We start from the raw sequence: 26018 nt of genomic DNA, 5'->3' as shown, positions 1-26018 counted from the left end.
ATACTCGGTCGAGTAAAGCTATACTCGGCCGAGTCTCCTCTACTCGGTCGAGTATTCTCCATACTCGGCCGAGTATTCCTCGGCAGAACCAAAACAAACTCCATAATTAACACTACTCGGCCGAGTAGGCTCTACTCGGTCGAGTATACAACTTAATAAAATCCGTAGTATTACAGTATGACTACGGTCCCCCACTGGCGGCGTGGAGTACTTGTTGCGATGGGTACTTTGGCAGGGCTACACACTTTAGTGTGTAGTCAGTTGTGTGGAGAATGGAGATGGAGACTGGATATTGTTTGAGTTGTTTGGACTGTTTGTGTTTCTGTTTCATTGTGGCATTTGTTTTATGTAGTCAGTACTGACCCCGTTAAATGTTTTAAAAAAACTGTGGTGATCCGTTCGGGGGTGGTGATTAGTTATTGAGCAGGTATGAGACGATGCACGTGGGATACCTGGGATGAGTCATCACGTTGCAGTTTAGAAGTCTTCCGCTGTGTCGAACATTTTGTAGTTGACATTTTTGAGAACCTTGTATTTCCTTTTTACAGTTTTTGGAGTTTGGCTTGTATCACTTAAACTTATTTACTATTAAAGTATGTTTCGTTAATATCTATTTGAATATCATTGCCTCGGGTAACCGAGATGGTGGCGTTCTCATACCTTAAGTGGTCCTGGTAAGGCACTTTGAGTATGGGGGTGTCACAAAGTTGTATCAGAGAGACGATCCTGAAACCTGTAACCAATGAACCTAATGAACATAGGGAGTCAAACTAAAATTAACCCGGGTGGGAATTGCAGGAGCTACTGCAAAGACTTGGGAGACGTTCTAAAGTCGTGAATTCGCCCTACAATTTTGAACCGGTCACCATGGAATGTGAGTCGGGATCGCTATGTGTTTACCTTGTGTGCTATGTATTCATATAGTAATGAGTTGTATGAATCGGTGGATGCATGTATGTGGGGGATAGGAGATGTGTGGTGAAGGAAGATGATGATATTATTATATATGTTGTTTGTTGGATATATGAATGGCATGATTGATGATTTATGATCTGGCATAATAAGGAACATGTGAATAGGAATGTTGTGACTTATACGTATATTGTGTTTGCGTAAAGTCATATAATGAAGTCATATATTTGTTTACTGTTGTTTCATATGCACATGTTGGATGAATTAATTGGAAAAGATGGAGTGACAATTGTATGAGAATAGGAATTTCGTGATTAAGAATATGTTTACGTGACGAAGTGGAGTTGTAATAGAGTTGTATTAGTAACATGGGAATAGGATTTGCAATGTATGAATATGCTTTTCTTTACGAAAAGTTATATAAGTTAAAACATGCGGGTAGTACATGATTGATAAGTTGAATGTTATATGAGCATGATAGATCTTATTGTTTGAGTTTTGGTTGGTAGTAACATGTGGTTAGGGATGGTGGTTTTAAAAGTATCGAGTCGCTTTTGTTCACGTTGTTGATGTTTAAGTTGTTTGAAAGAGAAAATCAAATAGTTATGGTGTCTGTTTATAGAGAGGTTATCTTTAAACTGTTATAACTTGAGATGTATATATGATTTTTATGTGATTCTAATTGGAGGTGGTAGCCTGTTCTTTTACGACTCTAACGATAGGTCACACGCCCAAAATGACCAAGAAACGAGTGAGTTATGACCGTTTTACGGAAATTAGACAGTGCTAAGATATGCGTAGGGTACTCGATCGAGTGGCCCTCACTCGATCGAGTGCACCTCTTGTTACTCGATCGAGTAACCCTTACTCGATCGAGTAGCCCTGGTAATTTGTTTTACGTGTCTCTGACCTTCACCTACTCGATCGAGTAATTTACTCACTCGATCGAGTAATTTACTCACTCGATCGAGTGACCTGTACTCGATCTAGTGACCCCTGTTTTGGTCATATGCTTATCTTTTGACTTCGTTGCCTATTATGTTTAATTCAAAGGTGTTATTTTGCTTCCTTATGCATTGCTTTACATGTGTGTCGGCCTTGATGCGTAAGTTACCAAATCTTATGATGTAAGGAGTGGCACCTGTGGTGAGTATGAGTTCGGTGGGGAGGACATGAGTTATATGTGGTTGTGATAGGTAGTGGAAAGAAAAGGAAGATTGGTAAGGCTTATTAAGGCATGGACATGTTTTGTGAGGTGAGATGAGTGATATGATTGTGTGTTGAGTAATGTAAAAGTAAGTGAATATGGGCACAGGATGATGTGAGTCTAAGGAACGTGAGAATGAAAACATTGAAAGGAAGGATATGGATAGTGGCAGCTTGAGATGTGTAAAGAATTATGGAGGGAGATGGTTAGGATTCGTCTGGGTTAAGAATATATGTAGTGAAAGGTCGTTTTAGAGGGATTTAGAAGAGTGGTATATAGTGAACTTAATGGAGACATGTCGTGACGTGGAGTTGCAGATAGTGAGTGAGTTTGGGAATTTTCATTATCAAGAGGTGAAACTAATGTGTGATTTCCTTGGACAAGTAACGTTAGGAAATGAGTTTTGGGATTCTAGAAAAAAAAAGGTGATTGGAGATCAGTGTGAGTGATAGCATTAGATGGTCTGGACTGATTGGTGATAAGTGTGAGTGATAGCATGATAAGAGAAGATTTATAGTAAGAAAGAGTCAGATGATACTGATATGAAATAATGGGATTTGAGTTTTAGAGCAATGAGAAGGTAACCGGAGCACTAAAAAGTTAGGTAGAAGGAATAAGGAGTTGAACCATTAATTGGTATTGTTGAGTGTAAAGAGATAAGAAGGATAAAAGTAAGCTGAGAAAGATGTCGATCGGAGTTATGTGATATAGAAGTCAGGAATCGTCCAGATGTAAGATACTATCATGAGGGTGTTAGTTAATGGTTATATAGGAATTTTAGGACAATATGATTAGTCATGAGTTTCGGGGAATTAAGGAAAATAAGAAGCCGGGTAAAGAATTTACACGATATGAGATCTTGGTGGTGAGTTGGGTGGCGATGCAATTAAGGATGGAATTGGGGATAGTGTTGAGGTAAATTTTGTTGATGGATTTGATGTTCGTTATTTGGGATGTTAACCAAAGATAGGAAAGAAACCATGATGTTTAGAGATGAGTGTAAAAGGTTTGTTATACGAGCAGTGGGGGTATTGTGGTGTTGTCACTAGTGGTTAAGGGTGATGATAGATAAGAAGGATAACAATTCTAAAGAGGTTGATTTTGTAGAGGCCGGATTGATATATACGTTTGAGAGGAAGTATAAGATGTGGTTATATGAGACGGGTGCTAGTAGTTTAATATTAATGGTATAGTTATACTTGGCAGGAGGTGATGGTATGCGAATGGGAGAATATGTTATGAGGAGTATAGGAGTTAAGCTCGGGCGAGAGGTAACCTTTATCAAGTGGTAACTTACGTGATCAGGATTGACTAGTTGGATGTGATTATGGGTCTAGGATATGTATAAACGTTTGTGTGAGGTTCTGACCTCACAATAAGTGGTACGGTGTGATAGTCATAAAGTTGTTATCTAAATGTTCTGTAATATATGTTGGATACGGTAACCTAATGGAATGATGTTCAAACGTGATAGTTTGGGTGATCTGGCATGGCTAGTTATACTTGTATGTGTATTCCTGATATATGTTTATTCCATAAAAAGGTATGGGTGATATTCATGAGATTCTTGTCTGTTTATTCCGTTTAAAATGTTGTGTTATGAACCAGTAAATTAGTTTTGAGTAAGTTTTCTTGTCCGGAAAGTTATACTGAGGTATTGTTTATGGGAATTGTATGTGGTTGTGATGTCTATCGATGTGGTTGTTGTGCCTCAGGTGGTGATCCAGGCACGGTACTTCATGTTGTGATGCGGGTATTTTCGCGCTGCGGTGCGGCTGTTGGTGGCGATGTTGGGCGATGCCGTCACCGGTTGTGGTGGAGTAGGCGAAATGAATACGATTTGAGTTTTGAAAGTACATACCACTTATACATAGATTGTTGTTTTGTTTGATGTTGCTTCCTGTGAGTTTTGGGTTGTACATATAGATGGTTGTTTTGTTTATTGATATTTCTTACCAGTTTTAGTTTGGGAGTAAGGGTAGAGTATGATATGGAAGAGAGTTTTGTATGTTTTCGTTGTTGTCATGGTATAGTGATATCCTATTTATGGGACACGGTTGTGAGAGGTTATTGGAGTACTTGTGATGTTCTTTTAGAGGAGGCATTGGTTGACTTAGTAATGGCAAGTGATTCGTGGAACATGTGTTGTACAGATCTGAAAGCTGCAGGTGGTCCATAATCTTTTGTTGAGACAGTGAGTATAGGGTGTTGGATATTAGTATCATGGTAAGTTGTGGATGACTTTGTGGTAATAAAAGGGAGAACTTGAGGACCTACTGTGAGTGTGTGTAATAATTGTGGATCATGAGTTTTGAGTGTGAAGATAGGTGCATGTATGGAGGACTATGTCGTTTTGGCGGTGACAAGGAACAGTTGAAGTTTTGGTTAAGTTAAAGATTTTGTGGTATAGGTTAGGTGGTGTGCCGAGTGAATTGAGGTATGAGAACTGTTAAGTAAGATAGCCTTATATATTGGAATGGTGAGTGTTTAGATTATAGGCGGCTATCTTTGACATGCGGTGGTGATGAGGATAATAATAAGATATAGCTAAGGATTTAGTATTAGTGAGTTACGAGGACGTAACATTTATCTTAAGAGGAGTAGGATGCTATAAAAGAGAGTTTGATGGTTGTGCATGTTGTAGTATAATTGGAAGTAGAGCGTTGATGTAGCATAAAGGATCGATTTGTATTGTGGTTGATATTGTTAAAAGGTCATGACTGTGCTTGTAGTAGTTCGATGTTTAGAAATAGGAGAATACTTCGATAAGAGTTGATAGTTGGCTGATGATGTTTATGTTGGGGTTGGTGTCCTTAACAGTTAGTGCAAGGACTTATAAACCTCTAAAAGGATCAAAGGGCATACTTTGGTATTATTATCAGTTGATCCACGTTTATCAATAACGGTTGGCTTGCTAGATAAGTTTGACGTTATTGTCATACAGATGGCGGTGATCAACTGGTCCCTAAAAGTCACACCTATAGGATACGTTCGAGAGATGTGACGGTATGAAAATACTGTCATGTAGATGCCAAAATTGACTAACCAGTTAGTCCGAGTTATTTGACTAGTAATTAGTCAAATGTGTGATGTTGAGATATTGTATTTAATACGGATTAAATATCATGGGCTATGGCGAATTAACCAGTTAATTCGTAAAATTAAATATAAACGATTTATATTTAATTAAATGTATATTGAATATAATTATACAATACTGTTTTTGTCGGACACGAATTAATAATTGACTAACCCGTATTATTAGTCGATGCCTTAATTTCCGATAACCGATAACGATTTATAATATAAACCCGTCATATACATTTTAGCATTTGGCGAACTGGACCTCGAGCTAAAATTAAGAGGAAGTGGAAGCCCACTTCCCCATGCATGCACTCGGTCCGGCCGAACCAAACAAAAGGAGAGACTCCCTCTCCTTTTGACCTAGACAATTTCATTTGCAGAAAAACTAGGGTTTTGAAGAGCATTCTCCTCTGAAAAACCTGAGATCTCTCATCTCGACAAAACTCACATCAGTTCTCCCTATATTGCAAGGCAATCGGAGAACACTGTTCTAGCACAAGGGCATATCTCGGACAAAGTCTTGGGTGTAACGATTAGGAGGAAATCTGCTTTGATTTCTGTTCTTTACGCCGCAATTTAAAGGACCCGAGGTTATTTCTATACATTAATCATTTCATTGTGTTTATCGTTTTATGACTATAAATTGCATGTCTAAATTTACGTTATAGTCCTGCAATTAAAGGGTAGTATACGGATATTAACCTACAAGTGGTATCAGAGCGAGGCCACGTGAATTTTTCATGTGTTTTTCATAAAACGTTTTTGAAACGATGATTTTCTGCTTTGAAAACCGTGCCTAGTATACACGGCAGATTTTTTTTTCAAACCGTGTCATGTATTACACGGTAATTTCATGTTTTTTCGATTTGGTTTTTGCATATTGTTGTTTTATACAGAGATTATAACAATATGTCATGTTTTGTCAATTGTCAAATTTGTTTTAATGCGTTTTTGATCATATTTGCAATTGATTTTGTCTCGAAATATGTTTTCACGAGGGTTTTGGATTTTCCAGAGATTTTTGCACTCGATCGACCATGTTTTTAATCGATCGAGTGGCTTTTCTGTATAATTTTTGCTCGATCGAGTCCCTGCTGTACTCGATCGACCCTGTTCCAAATTTTTTGCTTGATCGAGTCCTTGCTGTACTCGATCGACCTGCTTTCAAAACCCCTCTGCTCGATCGAGTTGTCCTCGTACTCGATCGAGTAGTTTTGCTGATATAGGTACACGATCGACCTCCGGTTTAGTCGATCGAGCACCTCTGGTTAGCATACCTCTCGATCGACTTGCTTGATTGATCGATCGAGCCCTCCCGTCCCTCGATCGAGCACTTATGTCCCTGGATCGAGGGATTTCGTCTTTTCTTGACTTTGAAAATTTGTTTCTTTTGATTTAAATTTTCTTTTGGCTTAAATATGTACTTTATACGGATATAGTACACTCGCTTAATAGTGAATTGATTCACTCACGTACCATATAGTTGTTTTAAAGCGTCTTTAAAATGACGGATTATAATGGATTAAAATTAAATGATAGAAGCGGTTTTATCACATGAATTTTAATCATTAAAAGGTGGTTTGGATAAATTTAACATAATTACGGAATTATGTCACGAATGAATTTTTTTAGTTGATGCATTTTTATTTATCGTTAATTTATGAATGCCGTGAATGCCTTTTAATTACGTATTTAATTTTTACAATTGATTGTAACTTAGTGTGGCCTTAGTAGAACGTGTTACCGTAATGATGGAACACGGTCTTGGTTGTATTTTGAGATCTTGTATCTCCGTTTTGGATTTTTCACTTGTAATTACAGTTTTAATTAGAATGTAAATAGGTTTATATTTTGTAATTATAAATTTGTAATTTTTGAGAAGACCAAAGATGGAGACCAGATGCTCACTCCCGCTACTTGGATCAAGATGGAACATCAAGACAAGCTTTTCGGGTCCAACGGTGGATTCCAAAGTTGTATTATGTTCTTTTACTAGGATAGGCCACACTAGGAAATTTTTTATTTACGTATTGCATTACTTTATTTATTCATTGTTACGATAATTTGCATCATTTTCCGCCTAAAAACCAAACCACCTAATTATTACATGAAAACTGACACATATAGAGGTCACGAGTTAGTTTTCTTTGACATTCGTATGTCACACGATCATGTTAAGCCATCACCCAAATTAATTCATTCACGCAGACGCTAGTTATTCGTTCACTTAAAATGAATTATAATTTAGTTGATGGGATCTTCCTCGTATAAACAAAAATTGAGAACAGTCTTTATAGGTCAAACTCCAATGAGTCCCTTCTTCGTCGGTAGGCATACTATGACCCCTTCTACGTCGGGTAAGTTGGAACCGATTGACCTATTTTATCTCAACACTATGGTCACTCGTACGATCCTGTGACTATGGTGGACTATAGATAGGATTTACGGAAATCTATCGACCAAGAGTTCTTCGGGAAGAATTAGCTAAACGGTTGGCTTATCGGTTTTAAATTGAGTCTTGGGATCACTTGTATCATTCTTGAGGGAGATCAATTATGCAAGTGGGAGAGTCTACATGTTTAAAATGAATTTTAAAATAGACTTAAATCACCTCGATGAGTTGCTTATTTCGTTTTGTTTTTCCTTCTTTTTCAGTGTAGATCACGTATTAAAAACCGCTAAACATCAAATGGTGGTTCAAGTGATAACCCAATGCCAAGTGCCACATTGGACCGTGAGTCCTGGCTTAGGATCTTCATGAGTCGGATGAATCGGTCTACTCGATCGAAGAATGACGGATCCAACTTCTGACCGGGAGGCGGCATTACGGAATGCCGCCGCCGCCGACGGAAAGCTCGGATATCCGCTTGAGCCCATGCCGTTAAACCCAGGCCCCACGGCCGGAATAAACGAGATCGACAAGTATAACGATTTCGCTTTAGAAGCGGGTGCGGTAAAGAACGTACTTATTTTTGCAATGGAACCCAATTTGCATAAACGCTTCATAGCCCATGGTGCAAACAAGATTTTCACCACGCTCACTAAGGAATTCTCGAAAGCACCGAGAATCGTGACCTATGAGCATACCACTCGCTTCTTTGATGCGAGACTCCAGAAGGGCCAACCGGTTAGCCCACACATTCTCAGCATGATTGAGAATGTCGAGAAACCGGAGACCTTTAATCGTAACATCAGCAAGAATATTGTTATCGACCGTATTCTTCACTCACTCCACGATGGTTATTCGCAATTCAGAGCGAATTACTATATGAATGATTTGAAGAAAACTCCCCATGAATTGCACTCCCTCCTCGTACAGACCGAGAAGGACATGAAGTTCAGTGGGAGTTCGAAACAGGATGTTCTCGTTGTGTCAAACAAAGGGAAAGGTAAGGGCAAAGCTCCGGCAAACCTAACGAAGAGGTAAGGCGAAGTTCAAGAAGTCGGGTTCAGGTAAGAGTGGTCCTGGTGAGGCGAGTAACTCATCGTGCATGACAAAGAGCAAGAGTGAAAACATGGAATGCCACCATTGCCACATGATGGGCATTGAGACGCACATGTCCCGTTTATCATGAGGACTTAAAGGCGGTCGTGTTAAACCGTTGGTATGTCTTCTCTCTCTTCTACTTTTATTCATATGATTGAGATTAACCACGCAAGTTACGGAACTTGGGTACTTGATACTGGTTGTGGTTCTCATCTGTAATCATGTGCGGGGGCTCGAAACATCGAACCCCTCGTAAAGGGTGAGGTGGACTGCGTGTCGGGAATGGAGCAAGAGTAGCCGCCATCTCCAAGGGGACATATGTGATCCAGCTTCCAAGCGGATTTGAGTTATCATTATATGATTGCTATTATGTTCCTAGTCTTTCGAAAAACATTATTTCAGTTTCTGCGCTTGATAAACTTGGTTTTTCATTTGTAATAGAAAACAATGCTTGCATTTTCTCATTACACGATATGATTTACAAGGCGTTTCCATGAACGGAATTTATGTTTTAGATCAGACCTCGGAAATATTACACATAATGAATAAAAAGTTAAAGGTTGGTGACAAAGATCAAACGTATCTATGGCACTGCCGTATGGGACACATTAATGAGAAACGCGTAAAACAGCTCATCAAACATGGAGCTATCTCGGCCTTTGATTTTCAATCATTTGGCACGTGTGAATCATGTCTCATCGGTAAGATGACTCGGATTTCCTTCAAAGGTGTTGGAATGCGCGCTGCTGACCTATTAGGGCTCATACACACGGATGTATGTGGTCCTATGTCAATCACCGCACGAGAAGGCTATAGGTATTTCATCACTTTCACGGACGATTTGAGTAGATATGGCTATGTCTACTTAATGAAGCACAAAAGTGAATCCTTTGAGAAATTCAAGGAATACCAAAATAGGGTACAGAACCTATTAGGTAGAAAGATTAAAACACTGCGTTCAGATCGTGGTGGCGAGTATCTTTCTCACGAGTTTGATCAACACCTAAAGGACTGTGGGATTGCCCTACAGTTAACTCCACCTGGAACACCTCAGTTGAATGGTGTGTCCGAACGGAGAAATCGAACACTACTTGATATGGTTCGATCCATGATGAGTCACACGGTTTTACCTGATTCATTATGGGGTTATGCTCTTTTGTCAGCCGCTCTAATACTTAACCGAAGTCCGTCTAAAGCTGTTGACAAGACTCCATATGAACTATGGAAGGGAACGGTCCCTAACTTGTCCTTTATACGGGTTTGGGGCTGCGAGGCTTATGTCAAGTGGAGACCTGAAGATAAGCTCGGCCCGCGATCGGTCAAGACATACTTTATAGGTTATCCTAAAGGATCACGTGGTCATTACTTCTATTCGCCAACCGAACAACGTGTTTTTGTTGCGGCTAGTGCGACATTCTTAGAGAAGGAATTTCTCGAGAATGCAAAGAGTGATAGAACCTTCGACCTGTCGGAGATTCCAGAACCAAATACCGAGCAACTATTGGAGGAACCTATTCCTTCAATCCCGGCTGCGGTGAACATTCCTGAGGAACCTAGGAGGTCGGGAAGAGTCTCTTTTCCTCCGGACAGATACATCGGTATGGTCGAGGAACATGACATAGATGACGTTCTACTCTTAACGAGTAGTGAACCCGCAACCTATAAAGGTGCCATGACTAGTTCTGACTCGAAACTATGGCTTGAGGCCATGCAATCCGAGATGGACTCCATGTATGAGAACAACGTGTGGGATCTTGTTGACTTACCCGCTAAGGTTCGTCCCCTTCAATGCAAATGGCTTTACAAGATAAAGCATTTCGTGGAAGGTCAACAAGATATCTATAAAGCACGACTAGTTGCAAAAGGTTTCACCCAAGTGCCAGGTTTGCACTACGATGAGATTTTTGCACCCGTAGTTATCTTTGCGTTCCATTCGGATTATCTTAGCGATCGCTTTTCATGACTATGAAATTTGGCAAATGGATGTGAAAACCGCCTTCTTAAACGGCTTTTTGGAGGAAGAGTTGTACATGGTACAACCCGAAGGTTTCATCGATCCCGAACATCCTAAGAAAGTGTGCAAGCTTAAGCGTTCCATTTATGGACTTAAGCAAGCATCACGGAGTTGGAATCATCGCTTCGACCAAGTGATAAAAGAAAATGGATTTACTCGATCGGTCGAGGAACCATGTCTATATATCAAGTCGAGTGGGAGCAAGATTGTCTTCCTAATATTGTATGTTGACGACATACTCCCGATTGGGAATGACATACCTCTCTTAACTTCGGTGAAAGTATGGTTGAAAAACCATTTCCGGATGAAAGATCTGGGAGAGGCACAAAGAATTCTAGGCATCCGTATCTATCGAGATAGATCACGACGGATGTTATCTCTCGATCAGAGTCTTACATAGACAAAGTCCTAGAGAGATTCAGCATGACTAACTCCAAGAAGGGGTTCCTTCCCATGGCTCCAGGGGTGCATTTGAGCAAGTCTCAGGCACCAGAGACACCGGAAGAGAAAGAGCGCATGACACGGATTCCTTATGCTTCGGCTATAGGATCAATCATGTATGCCATGATATGCACACGTCCGGACGTGGCATATGCATTGAGTATGACAAGTCGATTCCAACAAAGAACCAGGTGAACCACATTGGGTTTGTCAAGAACATTCTTAAGTACCTCCGGAGGACTAAAGATTGGGCATTGACTTATGGAGGCTCTCAAACGCTATGCGCAACGATTCGCAGATGCTAGCTTCCAAACGGATCGTGATGACTCGAAATCTCGGTCAGGATTCGTTTTTACTCTTAATGGCGCGCGATCAGTGGAAGAGTTCGAAACAAATGTTCTACAGATTCTACGATCGAGTCCGAGTACTATGCCGCGTCCGAAGCTACAAAGGAAGCGATATGGATGCGTCAATTCTTACATGGGCTATCTGTAGTGCCTAGTTCGAATGACCCGATCACCATCTATTGCGACAATAGTGGTGCCATCTTCCAAGCTAAGGAGCCAAAGTCTAGCAACAAGTCTAGACATGTACAACGGAAAGCTCATCTAATCGGAGATTACGTGGAGCAAAAGACAGTAGTGATAGAAAAGATTGCTACGGATGATAACATAGCAGATCCTCTCACTAAAGCATTACGACAAGATAAGCATGAAGGGCACGTTAATTCCATGGGAATCAAACGTGTTCCTAAGTTGTAGTACTCTTTTATGGATCAGATTCATTCTCCTTTGTACTCTATACGACATCATCGTTTTGATATTTTATATATATATATTTTGTTTTTCATGTGGAATTGTACGACGATTTTGAACACCACAAAGTGAACTGAACAAACATCATATATTGTTAGTCCTTAATTGCCCACATGAGCTGATAACTCTGGCAATTATTTTGTGACGTTGGTTGATGGTGGGTTCAACGAGCCATAAGTCAACCGGTTGACTGACCAATCACAGAGGCGATTTATACGGATATTTCGTAGGACACCATTGTGACATCGACGTGGAGTCCTAAATGTTTTATAACATTCGTTGCCTGGTCGTGGATAGGACTTCCATGGTGATCCTTAGAGTCGAATCTCTTGACTATCGACTGTCTCTTGAGACTACGATGATTTTGGGTGACTTTGGTTTCTTTCTCACGGTCATCCGTAATGTGGGGCCAAGTAGATTTTTCTGGGTCATTTCATGTCGTGCTTAGATCGGAAGGAGTCGAGTTGAAGGAAATATTCAGCCTTTATCGGGTACTCGATATTTCTCAGGGCCACTCGAGGAGTCAGAATCGAAATGCATGGCCATGCTCGGATACGGATTCGTTTTATCGGTTAAGTTACTCTCTAGTCGGGGAAACCACTCTAGATACGGATCGATTGTAAAATACGACCTTTGCGGATCCGGATCTGCAAATTGTTTTACATTGAGTGGGAGAAATTTTTAAATGAATATGAGAATCGGTTATCGCACATACACTTGTACGGACAAGTGGGAGTTTGTTGGAGCTTGTGTCCTCCGGTTAGTGCGGATAACGTCATTGCACATACACTTGTACGGACAAGTGGGAGCTTGTTGGGGTTGGTGTCCTTAACAATTAGTGCAAGGACTTATAAACCTCTAAAAGGATCAAAGGGCATACTTTGGTATTATTATCCGTTGATCCACGTTTATCAATAACGGTTGGCTTGCTAGATAAGTTTGACGTTATTGTCATACGGATGGCGGTGATCAACTGGTCCCTAAAAGTCACACCTATAGGATACGTTCGAGAGATGTGACGGTATGAAAATACTTTCATGTAGATGCCAAAATTGACTAACCGGTTAGTCAGGAGTTATTTGACTAGTAATTAGTCAAATGTGTGATGTTGAGATATTGTATTTAATACGGATTAAATATCATGGGCTATGGCGAATTAACTATTAATTCAGTAAAATTAAATATAAACGATTTATATTTAATTAAATGTATATTGAATATAATTATACAATATCGCTTTGTCGGACACGAATTAATAATTCAGCTAACCCGTATTATTAGCTGATGCCTTAATTTCCGATAACCGATAACAGTTTATAATATAAACCCGTCATATACATTTTAGCATTTGGCGAACTGGACCTCGAGCTAAAATTAAGAGGAAGTGGAAGCCCACTTCCCCATGCATGCACTCGGTCCGGCCGAACCAAACAAAAGGAGAGACTCCCTCTCCTTTTGACCTAGACAATTTCATTTGCAGAAAAACTAGGGTTTTGAAGAGCATTCTCCTCTGAAAAACCTGAGATCTCTCATCTCGACAAAACTCACATCAGTTCTCCCTATATTGCAAGGCAATCGGAGAACACTGTTCTAGCACAAGGGCATATCTCGGACAAAGTCTTGGGTGTAACGATTAGGAGGAAATCGCTTTGATTTGTTCTTTACGCCGCAATTTAAAGGACCCGAGGTTATTTCTATACATTAATCATTTCATTGTGTTTATCGTTTTATGACTATAAATTGCATGTCTAAATTTACGTTATAGTCCTGCAATTAAAGGGTAGTATACGGATATTAACCTACAGTTTATGAGTGTGAGTAAACTTCTAGGACGAAGTTCCTTTTAAGGGTGGTAGAATGTAACATTCCGTTTGATGTTATGAGTGTCTTGATATCGCATTTTCTAGTGTATAATATGTTACGAAGCTAGCAGCGTTTGTGGATAGTATTTGGTAGTGTTTGGAGTTGGTGTCGAGAGAGACTATGATGTAGTCGATACGATATCGTGAGCTGTATTGTGAAGGTAGGCATAGTTGGTGGAGTTGGTGTTAAGAGTTCATGTTTTATAGGTTGGGGTTTTGTTTTGAGTTCGTAGTTGATTTGTTGTGTCTTAATCGAGTTAGTATGTTTGTTTTAATGTATGGGTTGAACTTCGGGGACGAAGTTCCATTTAAGGAGGGAAGACTGTAATACTACGGTTTTCTATGTCTATGGGTACTCTATCGAGTGGGGCTTACTTTGTCGAGTAAGTATGTTTTTACGCAAAATAGTAGTCTACCTGATGGGTACTCGATCGAGTACGTGTGGCACTCGATCGAGTAAGGGGCACTCGATCGAGTATGTCACTTACTCAATTGAGTAAGTGTGTTTTAGGGTGATTTTGACGGGTTTTGTTAATAATGCGGGATTAGTATATAATGCTTCCATCATCTTTCTTAATCTCTTTTATCATTCTAAAAACCCCTTTTGAGAAGAAAAGAAGTTACGTAAGTGTGTTTCTCGCATTGTTAACAAATCCCCAAGGCTAGGAGTGTCGGATCATCTTGTTCTTTACGCCGTTGAGATCCGTGTGTCGAGGGTAAGCTTTTTATATAATTTTTATAATGTTTTGTTAAAGTTGGTTGAAACTCTAATTGGGTAATTTGGGGGTTTTGGGGAGTATTGTTGATGTTAGATTGTGATTGTATGATTGTATGTTTGATAGGAAGTAATTTCAGTGAAGGACGATGTTGATTATCTGATTGTGACGATCTTGGTGATTGTTGTTCCAGGTAGGGTTTCCCTACTCAGTATTGGCTACATAAGTTGTTGGTGATTGTTGTTGTGATTGTTGAGTAATTATAATGTTTGATTGGTTTTGGTGTTGTTGATAGTATATTGTGGATTGATTGTGTAACTGTCTATGATCTTCGGGGCGCGTCCCTGGCTGAGTGGAGTCAATTGCGGGAGTGGCTTCACGCCCTTGATTCGCCCTCTGTGGAACCCGTCACAGAGGGGATGTGCACATTAATGAACTTGGGTTTATCTCTCGATGGAGATGAGCGGGGATTTGGTGGGTACGGCTGCGGTCCCCCACTGGTGGCGTGGAGTACTTGTTGCGATGGGTACTCTGGCAGGGCTACACACTTTAGTGTGTAGTCAGTTGTGTGGAGATTGGAGATGGAGACTGGAGATTGTTTGAGCTGTATGGACTGTTTGTGTTTCTGTTTCATTGTGGCATTTGTTTTATGTAGTCAGTACTGACCCCGTTTAAATGTTTTAAAAAACTGTGGTGATCCATTCGGGGGTGGTGAGCAGTTATTGAGCAGGTATGAGACGATGCGCGTGGGATAGCTGGGATGAGTCATCACGTTGCAGTTTAGAAGTCTTCCGCTGTGTCGAACATTTTGTAGTTGTTGAGTAGTTGACAGTTTTGAGAACCTTGCATTTTCTTTTTACAGTTTTTGGAGTTTGGCTTGTATCACTTAAACTTATTTACTATTAAAGTACGTTTCGTTATTGTCTATTTGATTATCATTGCTTCGGGTAACCGAGATGGTGGTGTTCTCATACCTTAAGTGGTCCTGGTAAGGCATTTGGAGTATGACGGTGTCAGACATGCTGCCACTATGCCAATCGAGTGCCTAGGCCATTCGATCGAATGGTTCACCTGAAGAATAAGCTCGATTGAAGGACCTCACATGCTCCATCGAGGGGTCAGACTACAAGAAGACTTCGATCAAGAGCATTGCTGATCGATCGAGGAGCACTAATGCCAGAAGTAGTTCGATCGAGAGATGTCTCTTTTCGATCGAATAGGATGTTGCTGCGAGAAAGCTTAGTCGAGATCTTTTATTATGCTATCTTAAATTTATTTTAATAATAGTTTAATAAATTACCTCTTAGTATATATAAGAGGGTAATTTAGACCTAAGGGGAGATCTTCCTTTTACTCAGTTTTAGAATGACAATGTTGGAGTTCTTGAGACGGCGTGATGGTTAATTTCGTTTTCTCTCGGATTCGTTTGTAATTTCTTCCTTCTCTTATTCTTAATCTTAATTCCTTGCTTTCCATTTCTCTTAATCTCTATTTTATTTATGCAATTTAGTTCCTATTACTTCTCCTCTATTAGTTTAGTTAATTCTTTCATTATGTTTCATTTAATTGATTGCTTTGCTATTATTGCTATTAGATTCCTTATTATGAATAGCTAATTTATTTGCTAGGATTAGGGAAATCAATGAATAAATGATCTTCGCTAATTAGGTCTGTAGATCTATCGCTATAATTATATCTAAGTTGTTAATCACTGCATATAATTGCAATTAGTTGCTTGAGTCGACGCATTTAGCTAATTGATTTGGTAGACCTTGACCTAAACCGGAAGGTTAGAAGGGGTGAGACTTGCAGTGAACATTAGGATGCTTTAGTGAGGGCGGAAGCTAAGCTAATAGTGTTTTAGGGTTAATTGAGACCGGAAGGAGATATTCGTTGCCCCTTAGACTGATTTATGTGATTTATCTGCAACTTTAGCTGCATTTATCTGATATTCGTTGAGGACCCGACATCCTAGTTTTTTCTCTCTCTTTGTTGTTAGTTCCTTATTTCTCTTCTTGCCAGTATTTAGTATTAGTTAGAAATCATTTTTAAAACCCCTATTGTGACAGCCCGACAGACCTATTTAAATAGGTAGTTAGCTAGATAGCCTCCCTGTGGAGATCGACCCTACTTACCGCTGACTTCTATTAGCAGTACTTAGGTATTTATTTTTGGTACTGAACGACGGTATCAACTTGCATTTTGTGTCTCTATTACCCGTTCTATGAATTTGTGTCTCATATTGTAGGATTTGAGACGGAAATGGAGGAATGGAAGCAAGAAAGCCGGATTTGGAAGCTAACATGAGGAAAGGTGAGAAGAGTGCCTCAGCCGGTCGCCCGGCTGGGCACCCACCTCAATGAGCCAAAGGAATAAAAGCAAAAAAACATACATGAGACTCCCAGCCGGGTGGGCCACCGGCAGCCGGCCCACCGGCCATGCATACCTGATGATATTAGGGAGATTGATTTTTGAAGAAGAAATATAGGGGGCTCCCACCCGGGTAGCCCACCGGCAGCCGGTAGCCCGACTGTGCACAATTGAAGACTCCTAAATGGAATAAAATGAACAAAAGACTCCCAGCCAGGCAGGCCACCGATGGCCAGTCCACCGGGTGGGACCCCCTCTCCGCATTTTCAAATCCTTCATAATTTTTGACCTAACTTTCGTGTAACCTGTAAATACCCCCTCCCTAGTTTCATTTGGACACAATACCCTAGATCTTAAAATATCTCCTACTTTTATGATAAGTTCTCATAATCAAGTTTTAATCTTCCATTACTCATTCCTTAATTACTTTACAAATTAGTTTAGATAAGTTTAGTTGAATAGTTTACATCTTAGTGGTTGGGTTGTAATTAAAGATTTGAAGAAATTCTTACAATTATAATCCAAAGTTTGAATCTTTCCAAGTGTTGGTATAATTTCTTTCCTTGTTCATTAATTTTAGTTTTCAATTGTTTACATTTCTTTTTCTATCTTTAATCGTTGTTTGAATTAGCATAATGTTTATTGTTGTGTTTGTGTTTCTCTCTTCAATTGTTCACATGTCTCTTGTTAACATGAGTGAATAGTCCTCCCTAGGGTTTAGGGGGATCTCAAGTAAGGGTTAGATGTTGTGAATAGATTGTTAACATTTGTGTTTTGGGTTATTTATTGATCTTCATAAGCATGCATTGAAGGTGTTTGATGAAATGTGTGAGTGAAAGTTTGCATATTTTATCAATATATGCTTAGTATTTCCTTGAATAAATGTTTTTAGGGATGGTTGGTAGTGTTTTTGTGATGAATTGATAATCAAAGTGAGAATTTTGTGTTCAATATTAGGAGAGGCCAAGAAATTTGTCCCTTAATCCTAGACCATTAATTACCCATAACTTGTTAGCACCGTTTCTAGTCTACCTTGCTTGGGTGAACTTAATTACCCTAGTTTTCCATCAATTATTTACATTTCATTATCTTAGTCAACTTACTTTTAATTGCTCTCGTCTTAGTTTAATTGATTTCACCAACTTCCTTGATTTTTGACTAAACTTGGATTTAAACAAATTAAGTACAACTCCACTCCATCCTCGTGATTCAACCCCGATTATACTACTATAATTGGGTTATTTACAAATAGTTTTTGGCGAAAGAAATGACGACAAAACTCGGTCATCAAAATGGCGACGTTGTCGGGGATGGCGTTAGATTGTACTTAGTTAGTTAAGAATCGTAGCTTTAGTTTTGGTGTTTTTGTTTGATTTTGTGCGTAGTGTCTTGTTTATTGTAGAGTGATTGTGCTATTGCTTATCCCTAGTGTCAAACAAACACTAGGATTCTAACGATTTGTTGAAGTGCATGCCTAGAGGAAATGGGAATTCTTTGTCTAGTGACCTGGAACCGGAAAGGCTTTTTCGAGCTTTACGGAGTAGGACTTTATCAAGGGTTCGGATTCCTATCAAACTTCCTCAAACCAAGCAATCGCAACCACCCAAACGCACCTTGAAACCACTATACAAGAGCAAACAACCGTCACTACCATTGATCCATTCGTAGAAAATCCTTTCCACAATCTCCAAATCCCAAATACACTACCTCAAACACCACCAAATACACCTCATGTAAATCCTAGAATGGCGGCTTTACGAGACCATAGCCGACCGAATCACGATGACACTTCCTCTCCTATCAACTTTGACACTTTAGTCCCTAATAACTTCGAGATCCATCCCGCCCAAGTCGGTCTAATTGAGAAGGATAGCTTTAGTGGGCATCTGTGTGTACCTAGCTGTGAGATATTAAAATCTAAGACTCTCAAGGAGGCTCACAGTACTCCTTATTAGGTTCATCCTGGTGGCAATAAGATGCATAAGGATCTGAAGCTACGGTTTTGGTGGCCGAATGTGAAGAAAGAGATCGCCGAGTTTATGAGCCGTTGTCCATTATTCTGTCAGAAGGTCAACTTTGAAAATCACAGACCCGGTGGCCTACTGCAACCTTTGGAGATTCCCACATGGAAATAGGATTCAATTTCGATGGATTTCGTCATGGGTTTGTCGAGGCCGCCGAAAGAATTGAATGAGATTTGGGTCATGGTTGATCGTTTGACTAAGGTCGCGCATTTCATTTCGATGAAGGAGACTTGGAGTCTCGAGGAACTAGTGAATACTTATCAGCGAGAGATTATTCGTCTTCATGGGGTTCTTAAGGATATCATCTCCGATCGTGATCCGAGGTTTTGTTCTCAGTTTTGGAAGAACCTGCAGTTTGCTTTGGGCAGTGAGCTTAAGATGAGTACAACTTTTCATGCTGCAACTAATTGTCAGACTGAGCATACCATTCAGATGCTTAAGGTTATGTTGCGAGCTTGTGCTTTGGAGTTCCAATTTAGTTAAGAGAAGAGTCTACTACTTGTGGAGTTCTCCTACAACAACAGTTACCAAGCGAGTATTCAAATGGCTCCGTTTGAGGCACTTTATGGATGGAAGTGTCGTAGTCCTTTGTGTTGGGATGACTCTAGTGAGGCAGCCGTTCTTGGTCCAGAGTTGGTTCAAGAATCGATTGAACATGTAAGGTTGATTCGTGAGAAGCTTAAGGCAGCTCAGGATCAACAGAAGACGTATGCTGAATTGCGGCATAGACCGATTGAGTTGGAGGTTGGTGATAAGGTGTTCCTTAAGGTGTTGCCGATGAAAGGTGTCAAGAGATTTCGGATTAAGGGCAAGCTTAGTCCTAAGTACTTTGGACCTTATGAGGTGCTCGAGAGAGTTCGTGAGGTGGCCTATAGGTTGGCTTTACCTCCGAATTTGTCGAAACTTCACGATGTGTTCCATGTGTCACAGTTGTGCCATTATCGCAGTGATCCTTCTCATGTCTTGCAAGCCGATGTTATCGAAGTTGAGCCTAACCTGACTTATGAGGAACAACCTGTTCGTATTTTAGAACGTCAGGAAAAGAGGTTAAGGAATAAGGTTGTACCTTTGGTTCGTGCTCTGCGGAGGAGTTAGAAGTTCGAGCAGGAGACTTGGGAAACCGAAGCGTCTATGCGAGGGAAAAATCCGCATCTTTTCGAGTGAGGTAGTTCTCTTATCAAGTTTCGAGGACGAACTTTTTATTAGGGGGTTGGATTGTAACACCCTTAATTTTCGTAATATATTTCTTTAATTTTATTTTCCCATATTTCGTATTTTATTTTCCGGGAAAATATTCTCCTTTTATTTTATCGTCTTGCCTGGCTCGAGATTCAGTGAAAAACCGCTTTACCTATGAGTTTCACGTGTGGTTAGAGTGGATGGGTTGAGTTTTGGGCCTGAGCTTGAAATAAACCCCTGAGCTTCTTCTATAAACAACAAGGGAAACCAAACTCTTACTTTTCTTTTCTCATAACTTCCACAAAACCCTAAACCCAATCTTCCTCGTCTTTTCTCTCCCATTGTTGCCGTGTGGACTCTCCCACCCTAGGGATTCGTGCCGCCACTGTTTCTCTTCGCTCTTTCATTCTTCATCGTTTTCAAGCCTTGGTTGATCCTAATCCTTGGATCTATCAATCTTCGTCGTAAGTTTTGTAGTTTACGCGTTTATTTAATATATTTATATAGTAAGTATATTAAATAACTACGTTTTGTTGTGGCACGTGTGATCATTTAATAAAGGCGTGGAGGTTGCACCTGGAGAAGACGTTTACATCGTTGAAGACGATCTTTAGGAGTTTTTCGCTAAAAGGTAACTAAGTGTTTCTCTTTTAATTGTGTTTCTGCCAATTGATGTTATTTTCATGAATTAATGATTGATTTGTATAATTGGTATTTGTTATATTGTTTATTATCATGATTAATTATGTTTCAAATGTTTGTATATGTTTCAATGCCTTAATTGTGTGTCGTATATTGATAATGCGTTAATATGGGTGTCTTGTACGCGACTAGCGTTCAAGAGTGAAACCCTAGAGGCGGCTAGATCGTGCGGCCAAGAGTAGTACGTAGGATTATATCTGAAGTTTGTATAACCTTGAGATTAGGGCTCAAAGTTATGGCTGAAGCTAGTACAACTTTATGGTATAACTCAAGTTATGGTTGTTTGAAGTATAACCTTGGAAATATGAATCAAGATTGTAGCTGAAGCTACTATAACTTTGGTCTACAAGTTAAGGCTATAGCTGAAACTAACGTAACCCTGAGATTATGGTCAAGGCTATAGTCGGAATTAGTATAACTTTGAGTTTCGTATCAAGGTTATAGTTGAGGTAAGTATAACCTCAAGTTATATATATTCAAGTGATAGTCGAGGTTGATATAACCTCGCATTCAGAGTTGATGTTATGACTAAGGTTACTATAACCTTGGTTGTTTATACTTGATTCATATGTTGTATTGTGTGCAATGTGTTATATCCTTGTGGTTTCATTTTGTTGTTGGTTACTCTTGTTCGTATATTGGTAGGACAGTCACTTAAACTTTTCAGTGGTATTGAGTCGTGATGTTACTCACGCATGAGTTGTACAGTAAATTAAACTGTGTATTTTCATGAGTTGTACAGTCAGTTAAACCGTTCTTCTGTGTTGAGTCGTGATGTGGTTCACGTATTTTTGTGTGCAGTCAGTTAAACTGTGCATTTATTTTTTGGCTAGACGAATAGATGACGGTAGTATCAATTAAATACTATCTGAATGAATTAGTGCTGCCCTTCGGGGGTTTATTTGGTCTATGTTCGGAGGTGGCCATATTCGTCTGTTAAACGTTCTAGGTCCCGATTGTCATTCGGTATACAGTTAATGCATCGAGAGGTCTAGCTAGGTCTTAGGCATATAGGTAGTGGTGATATGCTATACATAGTATCATGGAAGCAGTGGTTATATGCTCCACAACCGATGGAAGCACTGGTGATAAGCTTCATCAGCTAGAGGCAGTGGTTATACGCTTTGGCGGCGTTTGCTCTATTCGTTATGCTTTGATGCTAGCTTTGTGCCTTATGTTGTTGTGGATCGCGTGCTACTTATATTTGTAGGTGCCCATGGTCTAGTGGTTACATATGGTCTATGGATGTATGATTGCGTCCGTCTAAGGTTGAGTAAGTTATAGTAAGTTGTATTGAGTTTTCATGAGTATAGATGGTCTCACATGTTTACTGGTTTTGCATTTCAATTGTTATTGATTGTTGGTTATATTCAATTGTTGTAAACATGACTGAGAGAGCATCTACTTACTCCCAGATTGTCGACCCCCCCCCCCCCGCCCCCATTCTCAGGTTGTTCAGATGATTTGCTGTTTGGATGATATCTTTCAGGGGAAGTACTGTGCGGCGAGATGAATAATAAATTATGAGTTTGTTTATATGTTTGAGAACCCCTTTAATAATGTACTAGTTTGGTTTTGGATTTAGTAGCGAACCGGAATTGGTCATGTGTTTCCGCCACCTTGACCCTTTTATCAGTGTTATAGTCTGATTAATCTTTTATTATACATTTTTCCTTTGTTATGTAATCCGGGTTGTTACATAGTGAGCTAGCAACGATAAGAGCGGAGTGAATAGTTCTATGACCTCTCTTCTGTTGGACTTGCAAGGATGTGCGAATTTCGGGGATAAAGTTCATTTTAAGGGGAGGGGGGAGATTGTAATACCGCGCTCTTCCTGAGACCGATATCGAGAGATCAATGTTGAAGGACTCGAGGACATAACTCGCCTGAGTAGGGACCACTCGACCGAGTTGACTCTACTCGACCGAGTGGGTCGAGTACTCGGTCTAGTTGGTTTATGCGGACATGAGAACCGAGGTATATATATGACGTTGGGCCGAGAAATCATTTCATTCTTCTTCTTTTCAGACCTTTGGCTTCCTAGAAACCCTAGAAGCCAGTCAAACACTCTCCTATCTAATATTCTACCATAGTTATCATTCCATGGATGGCAATTGGATATTGGGAAGAGTTGGCACTCATTAGCTATGAATTCTTTCGTACATGTGATTCCAACCTTCGTTGGTAAGTTCCTTGACCTTTCTATAGGTTCTTGGTGAATTGATAGAATTCATTATTGATAAGTAAGCATATATGATTATATATGTAGGCGAGGACTTATATTTTTGTTTTTTTTTATCCGGGTTTGACTATGCTTGGATGGTAAAAAGGTAAAGACTCTCTCTACTCACTCTTTGTTTTGTGTTGTTCATGTATTCTCAACAGTCGTATGGTTATTGTGGTTTATGTGACAATAAAATGTAGTTTATGTTGAAGAATATGAATATAATTTTGGTATAATTGTGATATTGGTCATCTTCTGAGTGTAGTGATTTACTTGGCTTGGACTTTGTTGTTGGGGGACACGTATGGGTAACCGGGTCCTTTTAGAATTGTCTTACGCGGAGGACCACCTATTGAGTCTCCCTTTGTGGGCTCGCCACAAGGGGATGTGCACATTTATGATCCAGGGAGTATTTTGGTCGAGCCCGTTCGTCGTGTGATTGGAGTAGCACGTGGTCGAGCACGTTTGCCATGTGATTTGAGTCGAGTCGGGCTTTTTTGAGGGGTTATTTAGGACGGGTTTTAGCATGATTACAGGGCAGGGTTATGGGCTAAACGAGGTGAGTGGTTAGGTTGAGTTGGTATCGAGTTGGGTGGTGTTTGGGCTGACAAAAACAGAGCACACAGGCAGTAACGGGACATATTACTTAATTATATGTTTCATAGCTGTAATTAATTGTTTGATTGTTTGTTTGTTTGTTTGATATGTAGGGTACGGACCACCGCTTAACGTTAACTGGGATCATATAACTGACATCAAGTGTTCCTAGTTGTACAAGTACATGCCGAAGACAAACTTTGATTTTTTTGCTAGTATTGTTAGCCGAAAACTAGATGGGCATTGCGGGTTTCAGGTTATGTCACACGCAAAAACCGACACTGGAAATAATTTGTGTAAAATGAGGCTTACAACAGTCAATGCGTTAAGGGACCCAATACTCATGCCTTTTTGCTTTCGTGACGTATATAGAACTTGTACACGATTGCGATGGACGAAACCAACAGGGTGTCAAAAGGAAAATTCGATGGAAAACTGGGATTTATATAATTTTTCCACGCTTTTTAGCTAGACAATATGTTGCATGCGTATAACGTACGGCAAATACGAAATACCTAAGTCGGCTAATTGGGAGAATTTCTTAACTTACCTCCCTTTAAAACCTGAACCTGGTGATGTGAACGAGTCGTTGTTTACTCAATCAAACACATTTATATTCGCAACAAACAACTAGTAAGTGGTTAAATCGAGGTTAATCCACGGGACAAATGTAAACAAATGAATAGCAAGGTAAGTAAATAGAAATGGAGATGTATACAAATGATTAAAGAGACTAGGGTGTCATGGGATCATATGGGAATCATGGTAAGATAACATAAATGAGTAACATAGATGCAATCAATTATTATTGTTAGAATCGAGTTAGCTTATGTCTTACCATTCCCAAGGAGACTTAGGTATCGGAGCCGAGTTGATCAAAAATTTACAACACCTACATCGACTTGGTTCTCCCTATTCAACTATATGTCTGGTCTAACAAGCCTTGAGTTAGCTTATATCTTACAAGTCTTGTTGAAAAGATAAGAGAATCATGCTAGGTTGTCAATCAATATTTTCATCAAGTATAACATGTGCATAAGTTGAAAGTACAATAAGCAAGCATTCATATGAACGCACTAAGCATAGATTTATCCCATAATTACTCCCATAATCCCCAATAACCCTAGCTAGAAGACTACTCACTACACATCATGATTAATATGCCAGCAATTGTGTCAAACATCATAAGACAAATGAACATGATGATTAAGCAAGGTAATAAAACAAGTGACTAACAAGTAAATAAAGAGGGATTAAGAAGGTTACCAACTTGGAAAGTAAATATGAACATAATAAATAAAGAAGAATCCTTGAATAAAGATGGAGACTTGTCACTTAGTCTTCAAATACATACCCAAGAGATCCAAATGTAAATAACTTGAATTTAACAAAGGAAATTGGAAGAATAATGGAAGAAACCTTTGATTAATGATGGAGAATTGTCAATTCCCCAATACAAACCCAAGAATTCTTCAATTACAAAGCTAGATCTAAGATTGTTTGAGAAATAATTAAGGAAAGATTAAAGTGCAATTTGTGGAATGATTAAAAACTAATTCGATTCTAATCTACTCCTAAGAAGGCTTAGTCTAAACTAAAGAGGCTTAATCTCCTCTAAATACAAGAGGGGTATATATATTAAGTAAGCTTTAGGGTTAATTATGGGCTTAAATGAAGGATAGGCCCACCAAACACGACTAACTCCTTGCAAGTCCCCTGAGCAGGTCGTATGTCCTGTGGCTGTGAAGAAACAATCCTGGAACTTAGGTCGAGCGTCCTGGGGGTAGAACGCATGGGCTAAGGGTAGGGACGCACTTCCTGAGTACGGGGACGCCCGTCCTGATGTAGGGACGCACGTCCTGATGCTCAGCTCTAGCGAGCAGGTGCTCAGCTTGTCTATTTGAGCTCGGATTGTAAAACGGACGTCATTTCCTCATCCGAACTCCTATTGGAGTGATTCAAAAGCCTAGACCACTTGATTTTTCAACGCCGTTTCATCTAGAATATTTTAGGATCCAAACAAGCAAGGTTTAGTTTGGTTCTAAGCAACTTCTTCTTGTAATGGCTTCCTTCTCGTCATCCTTGCCCAACAACTTGTGGGGATAGAATCTTGGGTCGTGGGGATTGTCCTTCATTGCCCTAAAACTTTCTTTATTGATCTACAACCTTTAGCCTTGGTCTCTTCTTTGATGCTTGGTCGCTGGATGCAATCAATTTAGCTCTGATTTACTCCGTTTAGGCAAGGTTAGTGCTCCTCTCCTACCAAGGACACCAAACCTCATAGAATATGCATAATAGGAAGCTAAAGATAAGAAACAACCCTAATACACACTAAAAAGCATAGGAACTAGGCTTTTTAGGGGACTAAATGTGCGTAAATAGGA

The 26018-nt window shown here is 39.7% G+C and overlaps 1 protein-coding gene across 1 annotated transcript; it reads left to right on the top strand.

Annotated features, from left to right (window-relative positions):
* Positions 1–19310: 19310 nt before the first annotated feature.
* LOC141627908 (uncharacterized) lies at positions 19311–20027 on the top strand. The gene is made up of 2 exons (XM_074441106.1): positions 19311–19373; positions 19509–20027. The coding sequence occupies exons 1-2, from the start codon at positions 19311–19313 to the stop codon at positions 20025–20027; spliced, it is 582 nt and encodes a 193-aa protein (XP_074297207.1).
* Positions 20028–26018: the final 5991 nt, after the last annotated feature.

The sequence above is a fragment of the Silene latifolia genome, chromosome Y, assembly GCF_048544455.1.
Source record: "Silene latifolia isolate original U9 population chromosome Y, ASM4854445v1, whole genome shotgun sequence".
NCBI classification, from domain to species: Eukaryota; Viridiplantae; Streptophyta; class Magnoliopsida; order Caryophyllales; family Caryophyllaceae; genus Silene; species Silene latifolia.
Note: the sequence above shows the minus strand (reverse complement) of the source record. Positions and strands in the feature narration are given on the sequence as shown.

What these genes read in the sequence shown, in the direction of transcription:
- LOC141627908 (XM_074441106.1), top strand. Translation starts at nt 19,311, where the DNA reads ATGAGTACAACTTTTCATGCTGCAACTAATTGTCAGACTGAGCATACC. An exon ending in ATACCATTCAGATGCTTAAG is followed by an intron (nt 19,374 to 19,508) that starts GTTATGTTGCGA and finishes TATGGATGGAAG; the next exon opens with TGTCGTAGTCCTTTGTGTTG.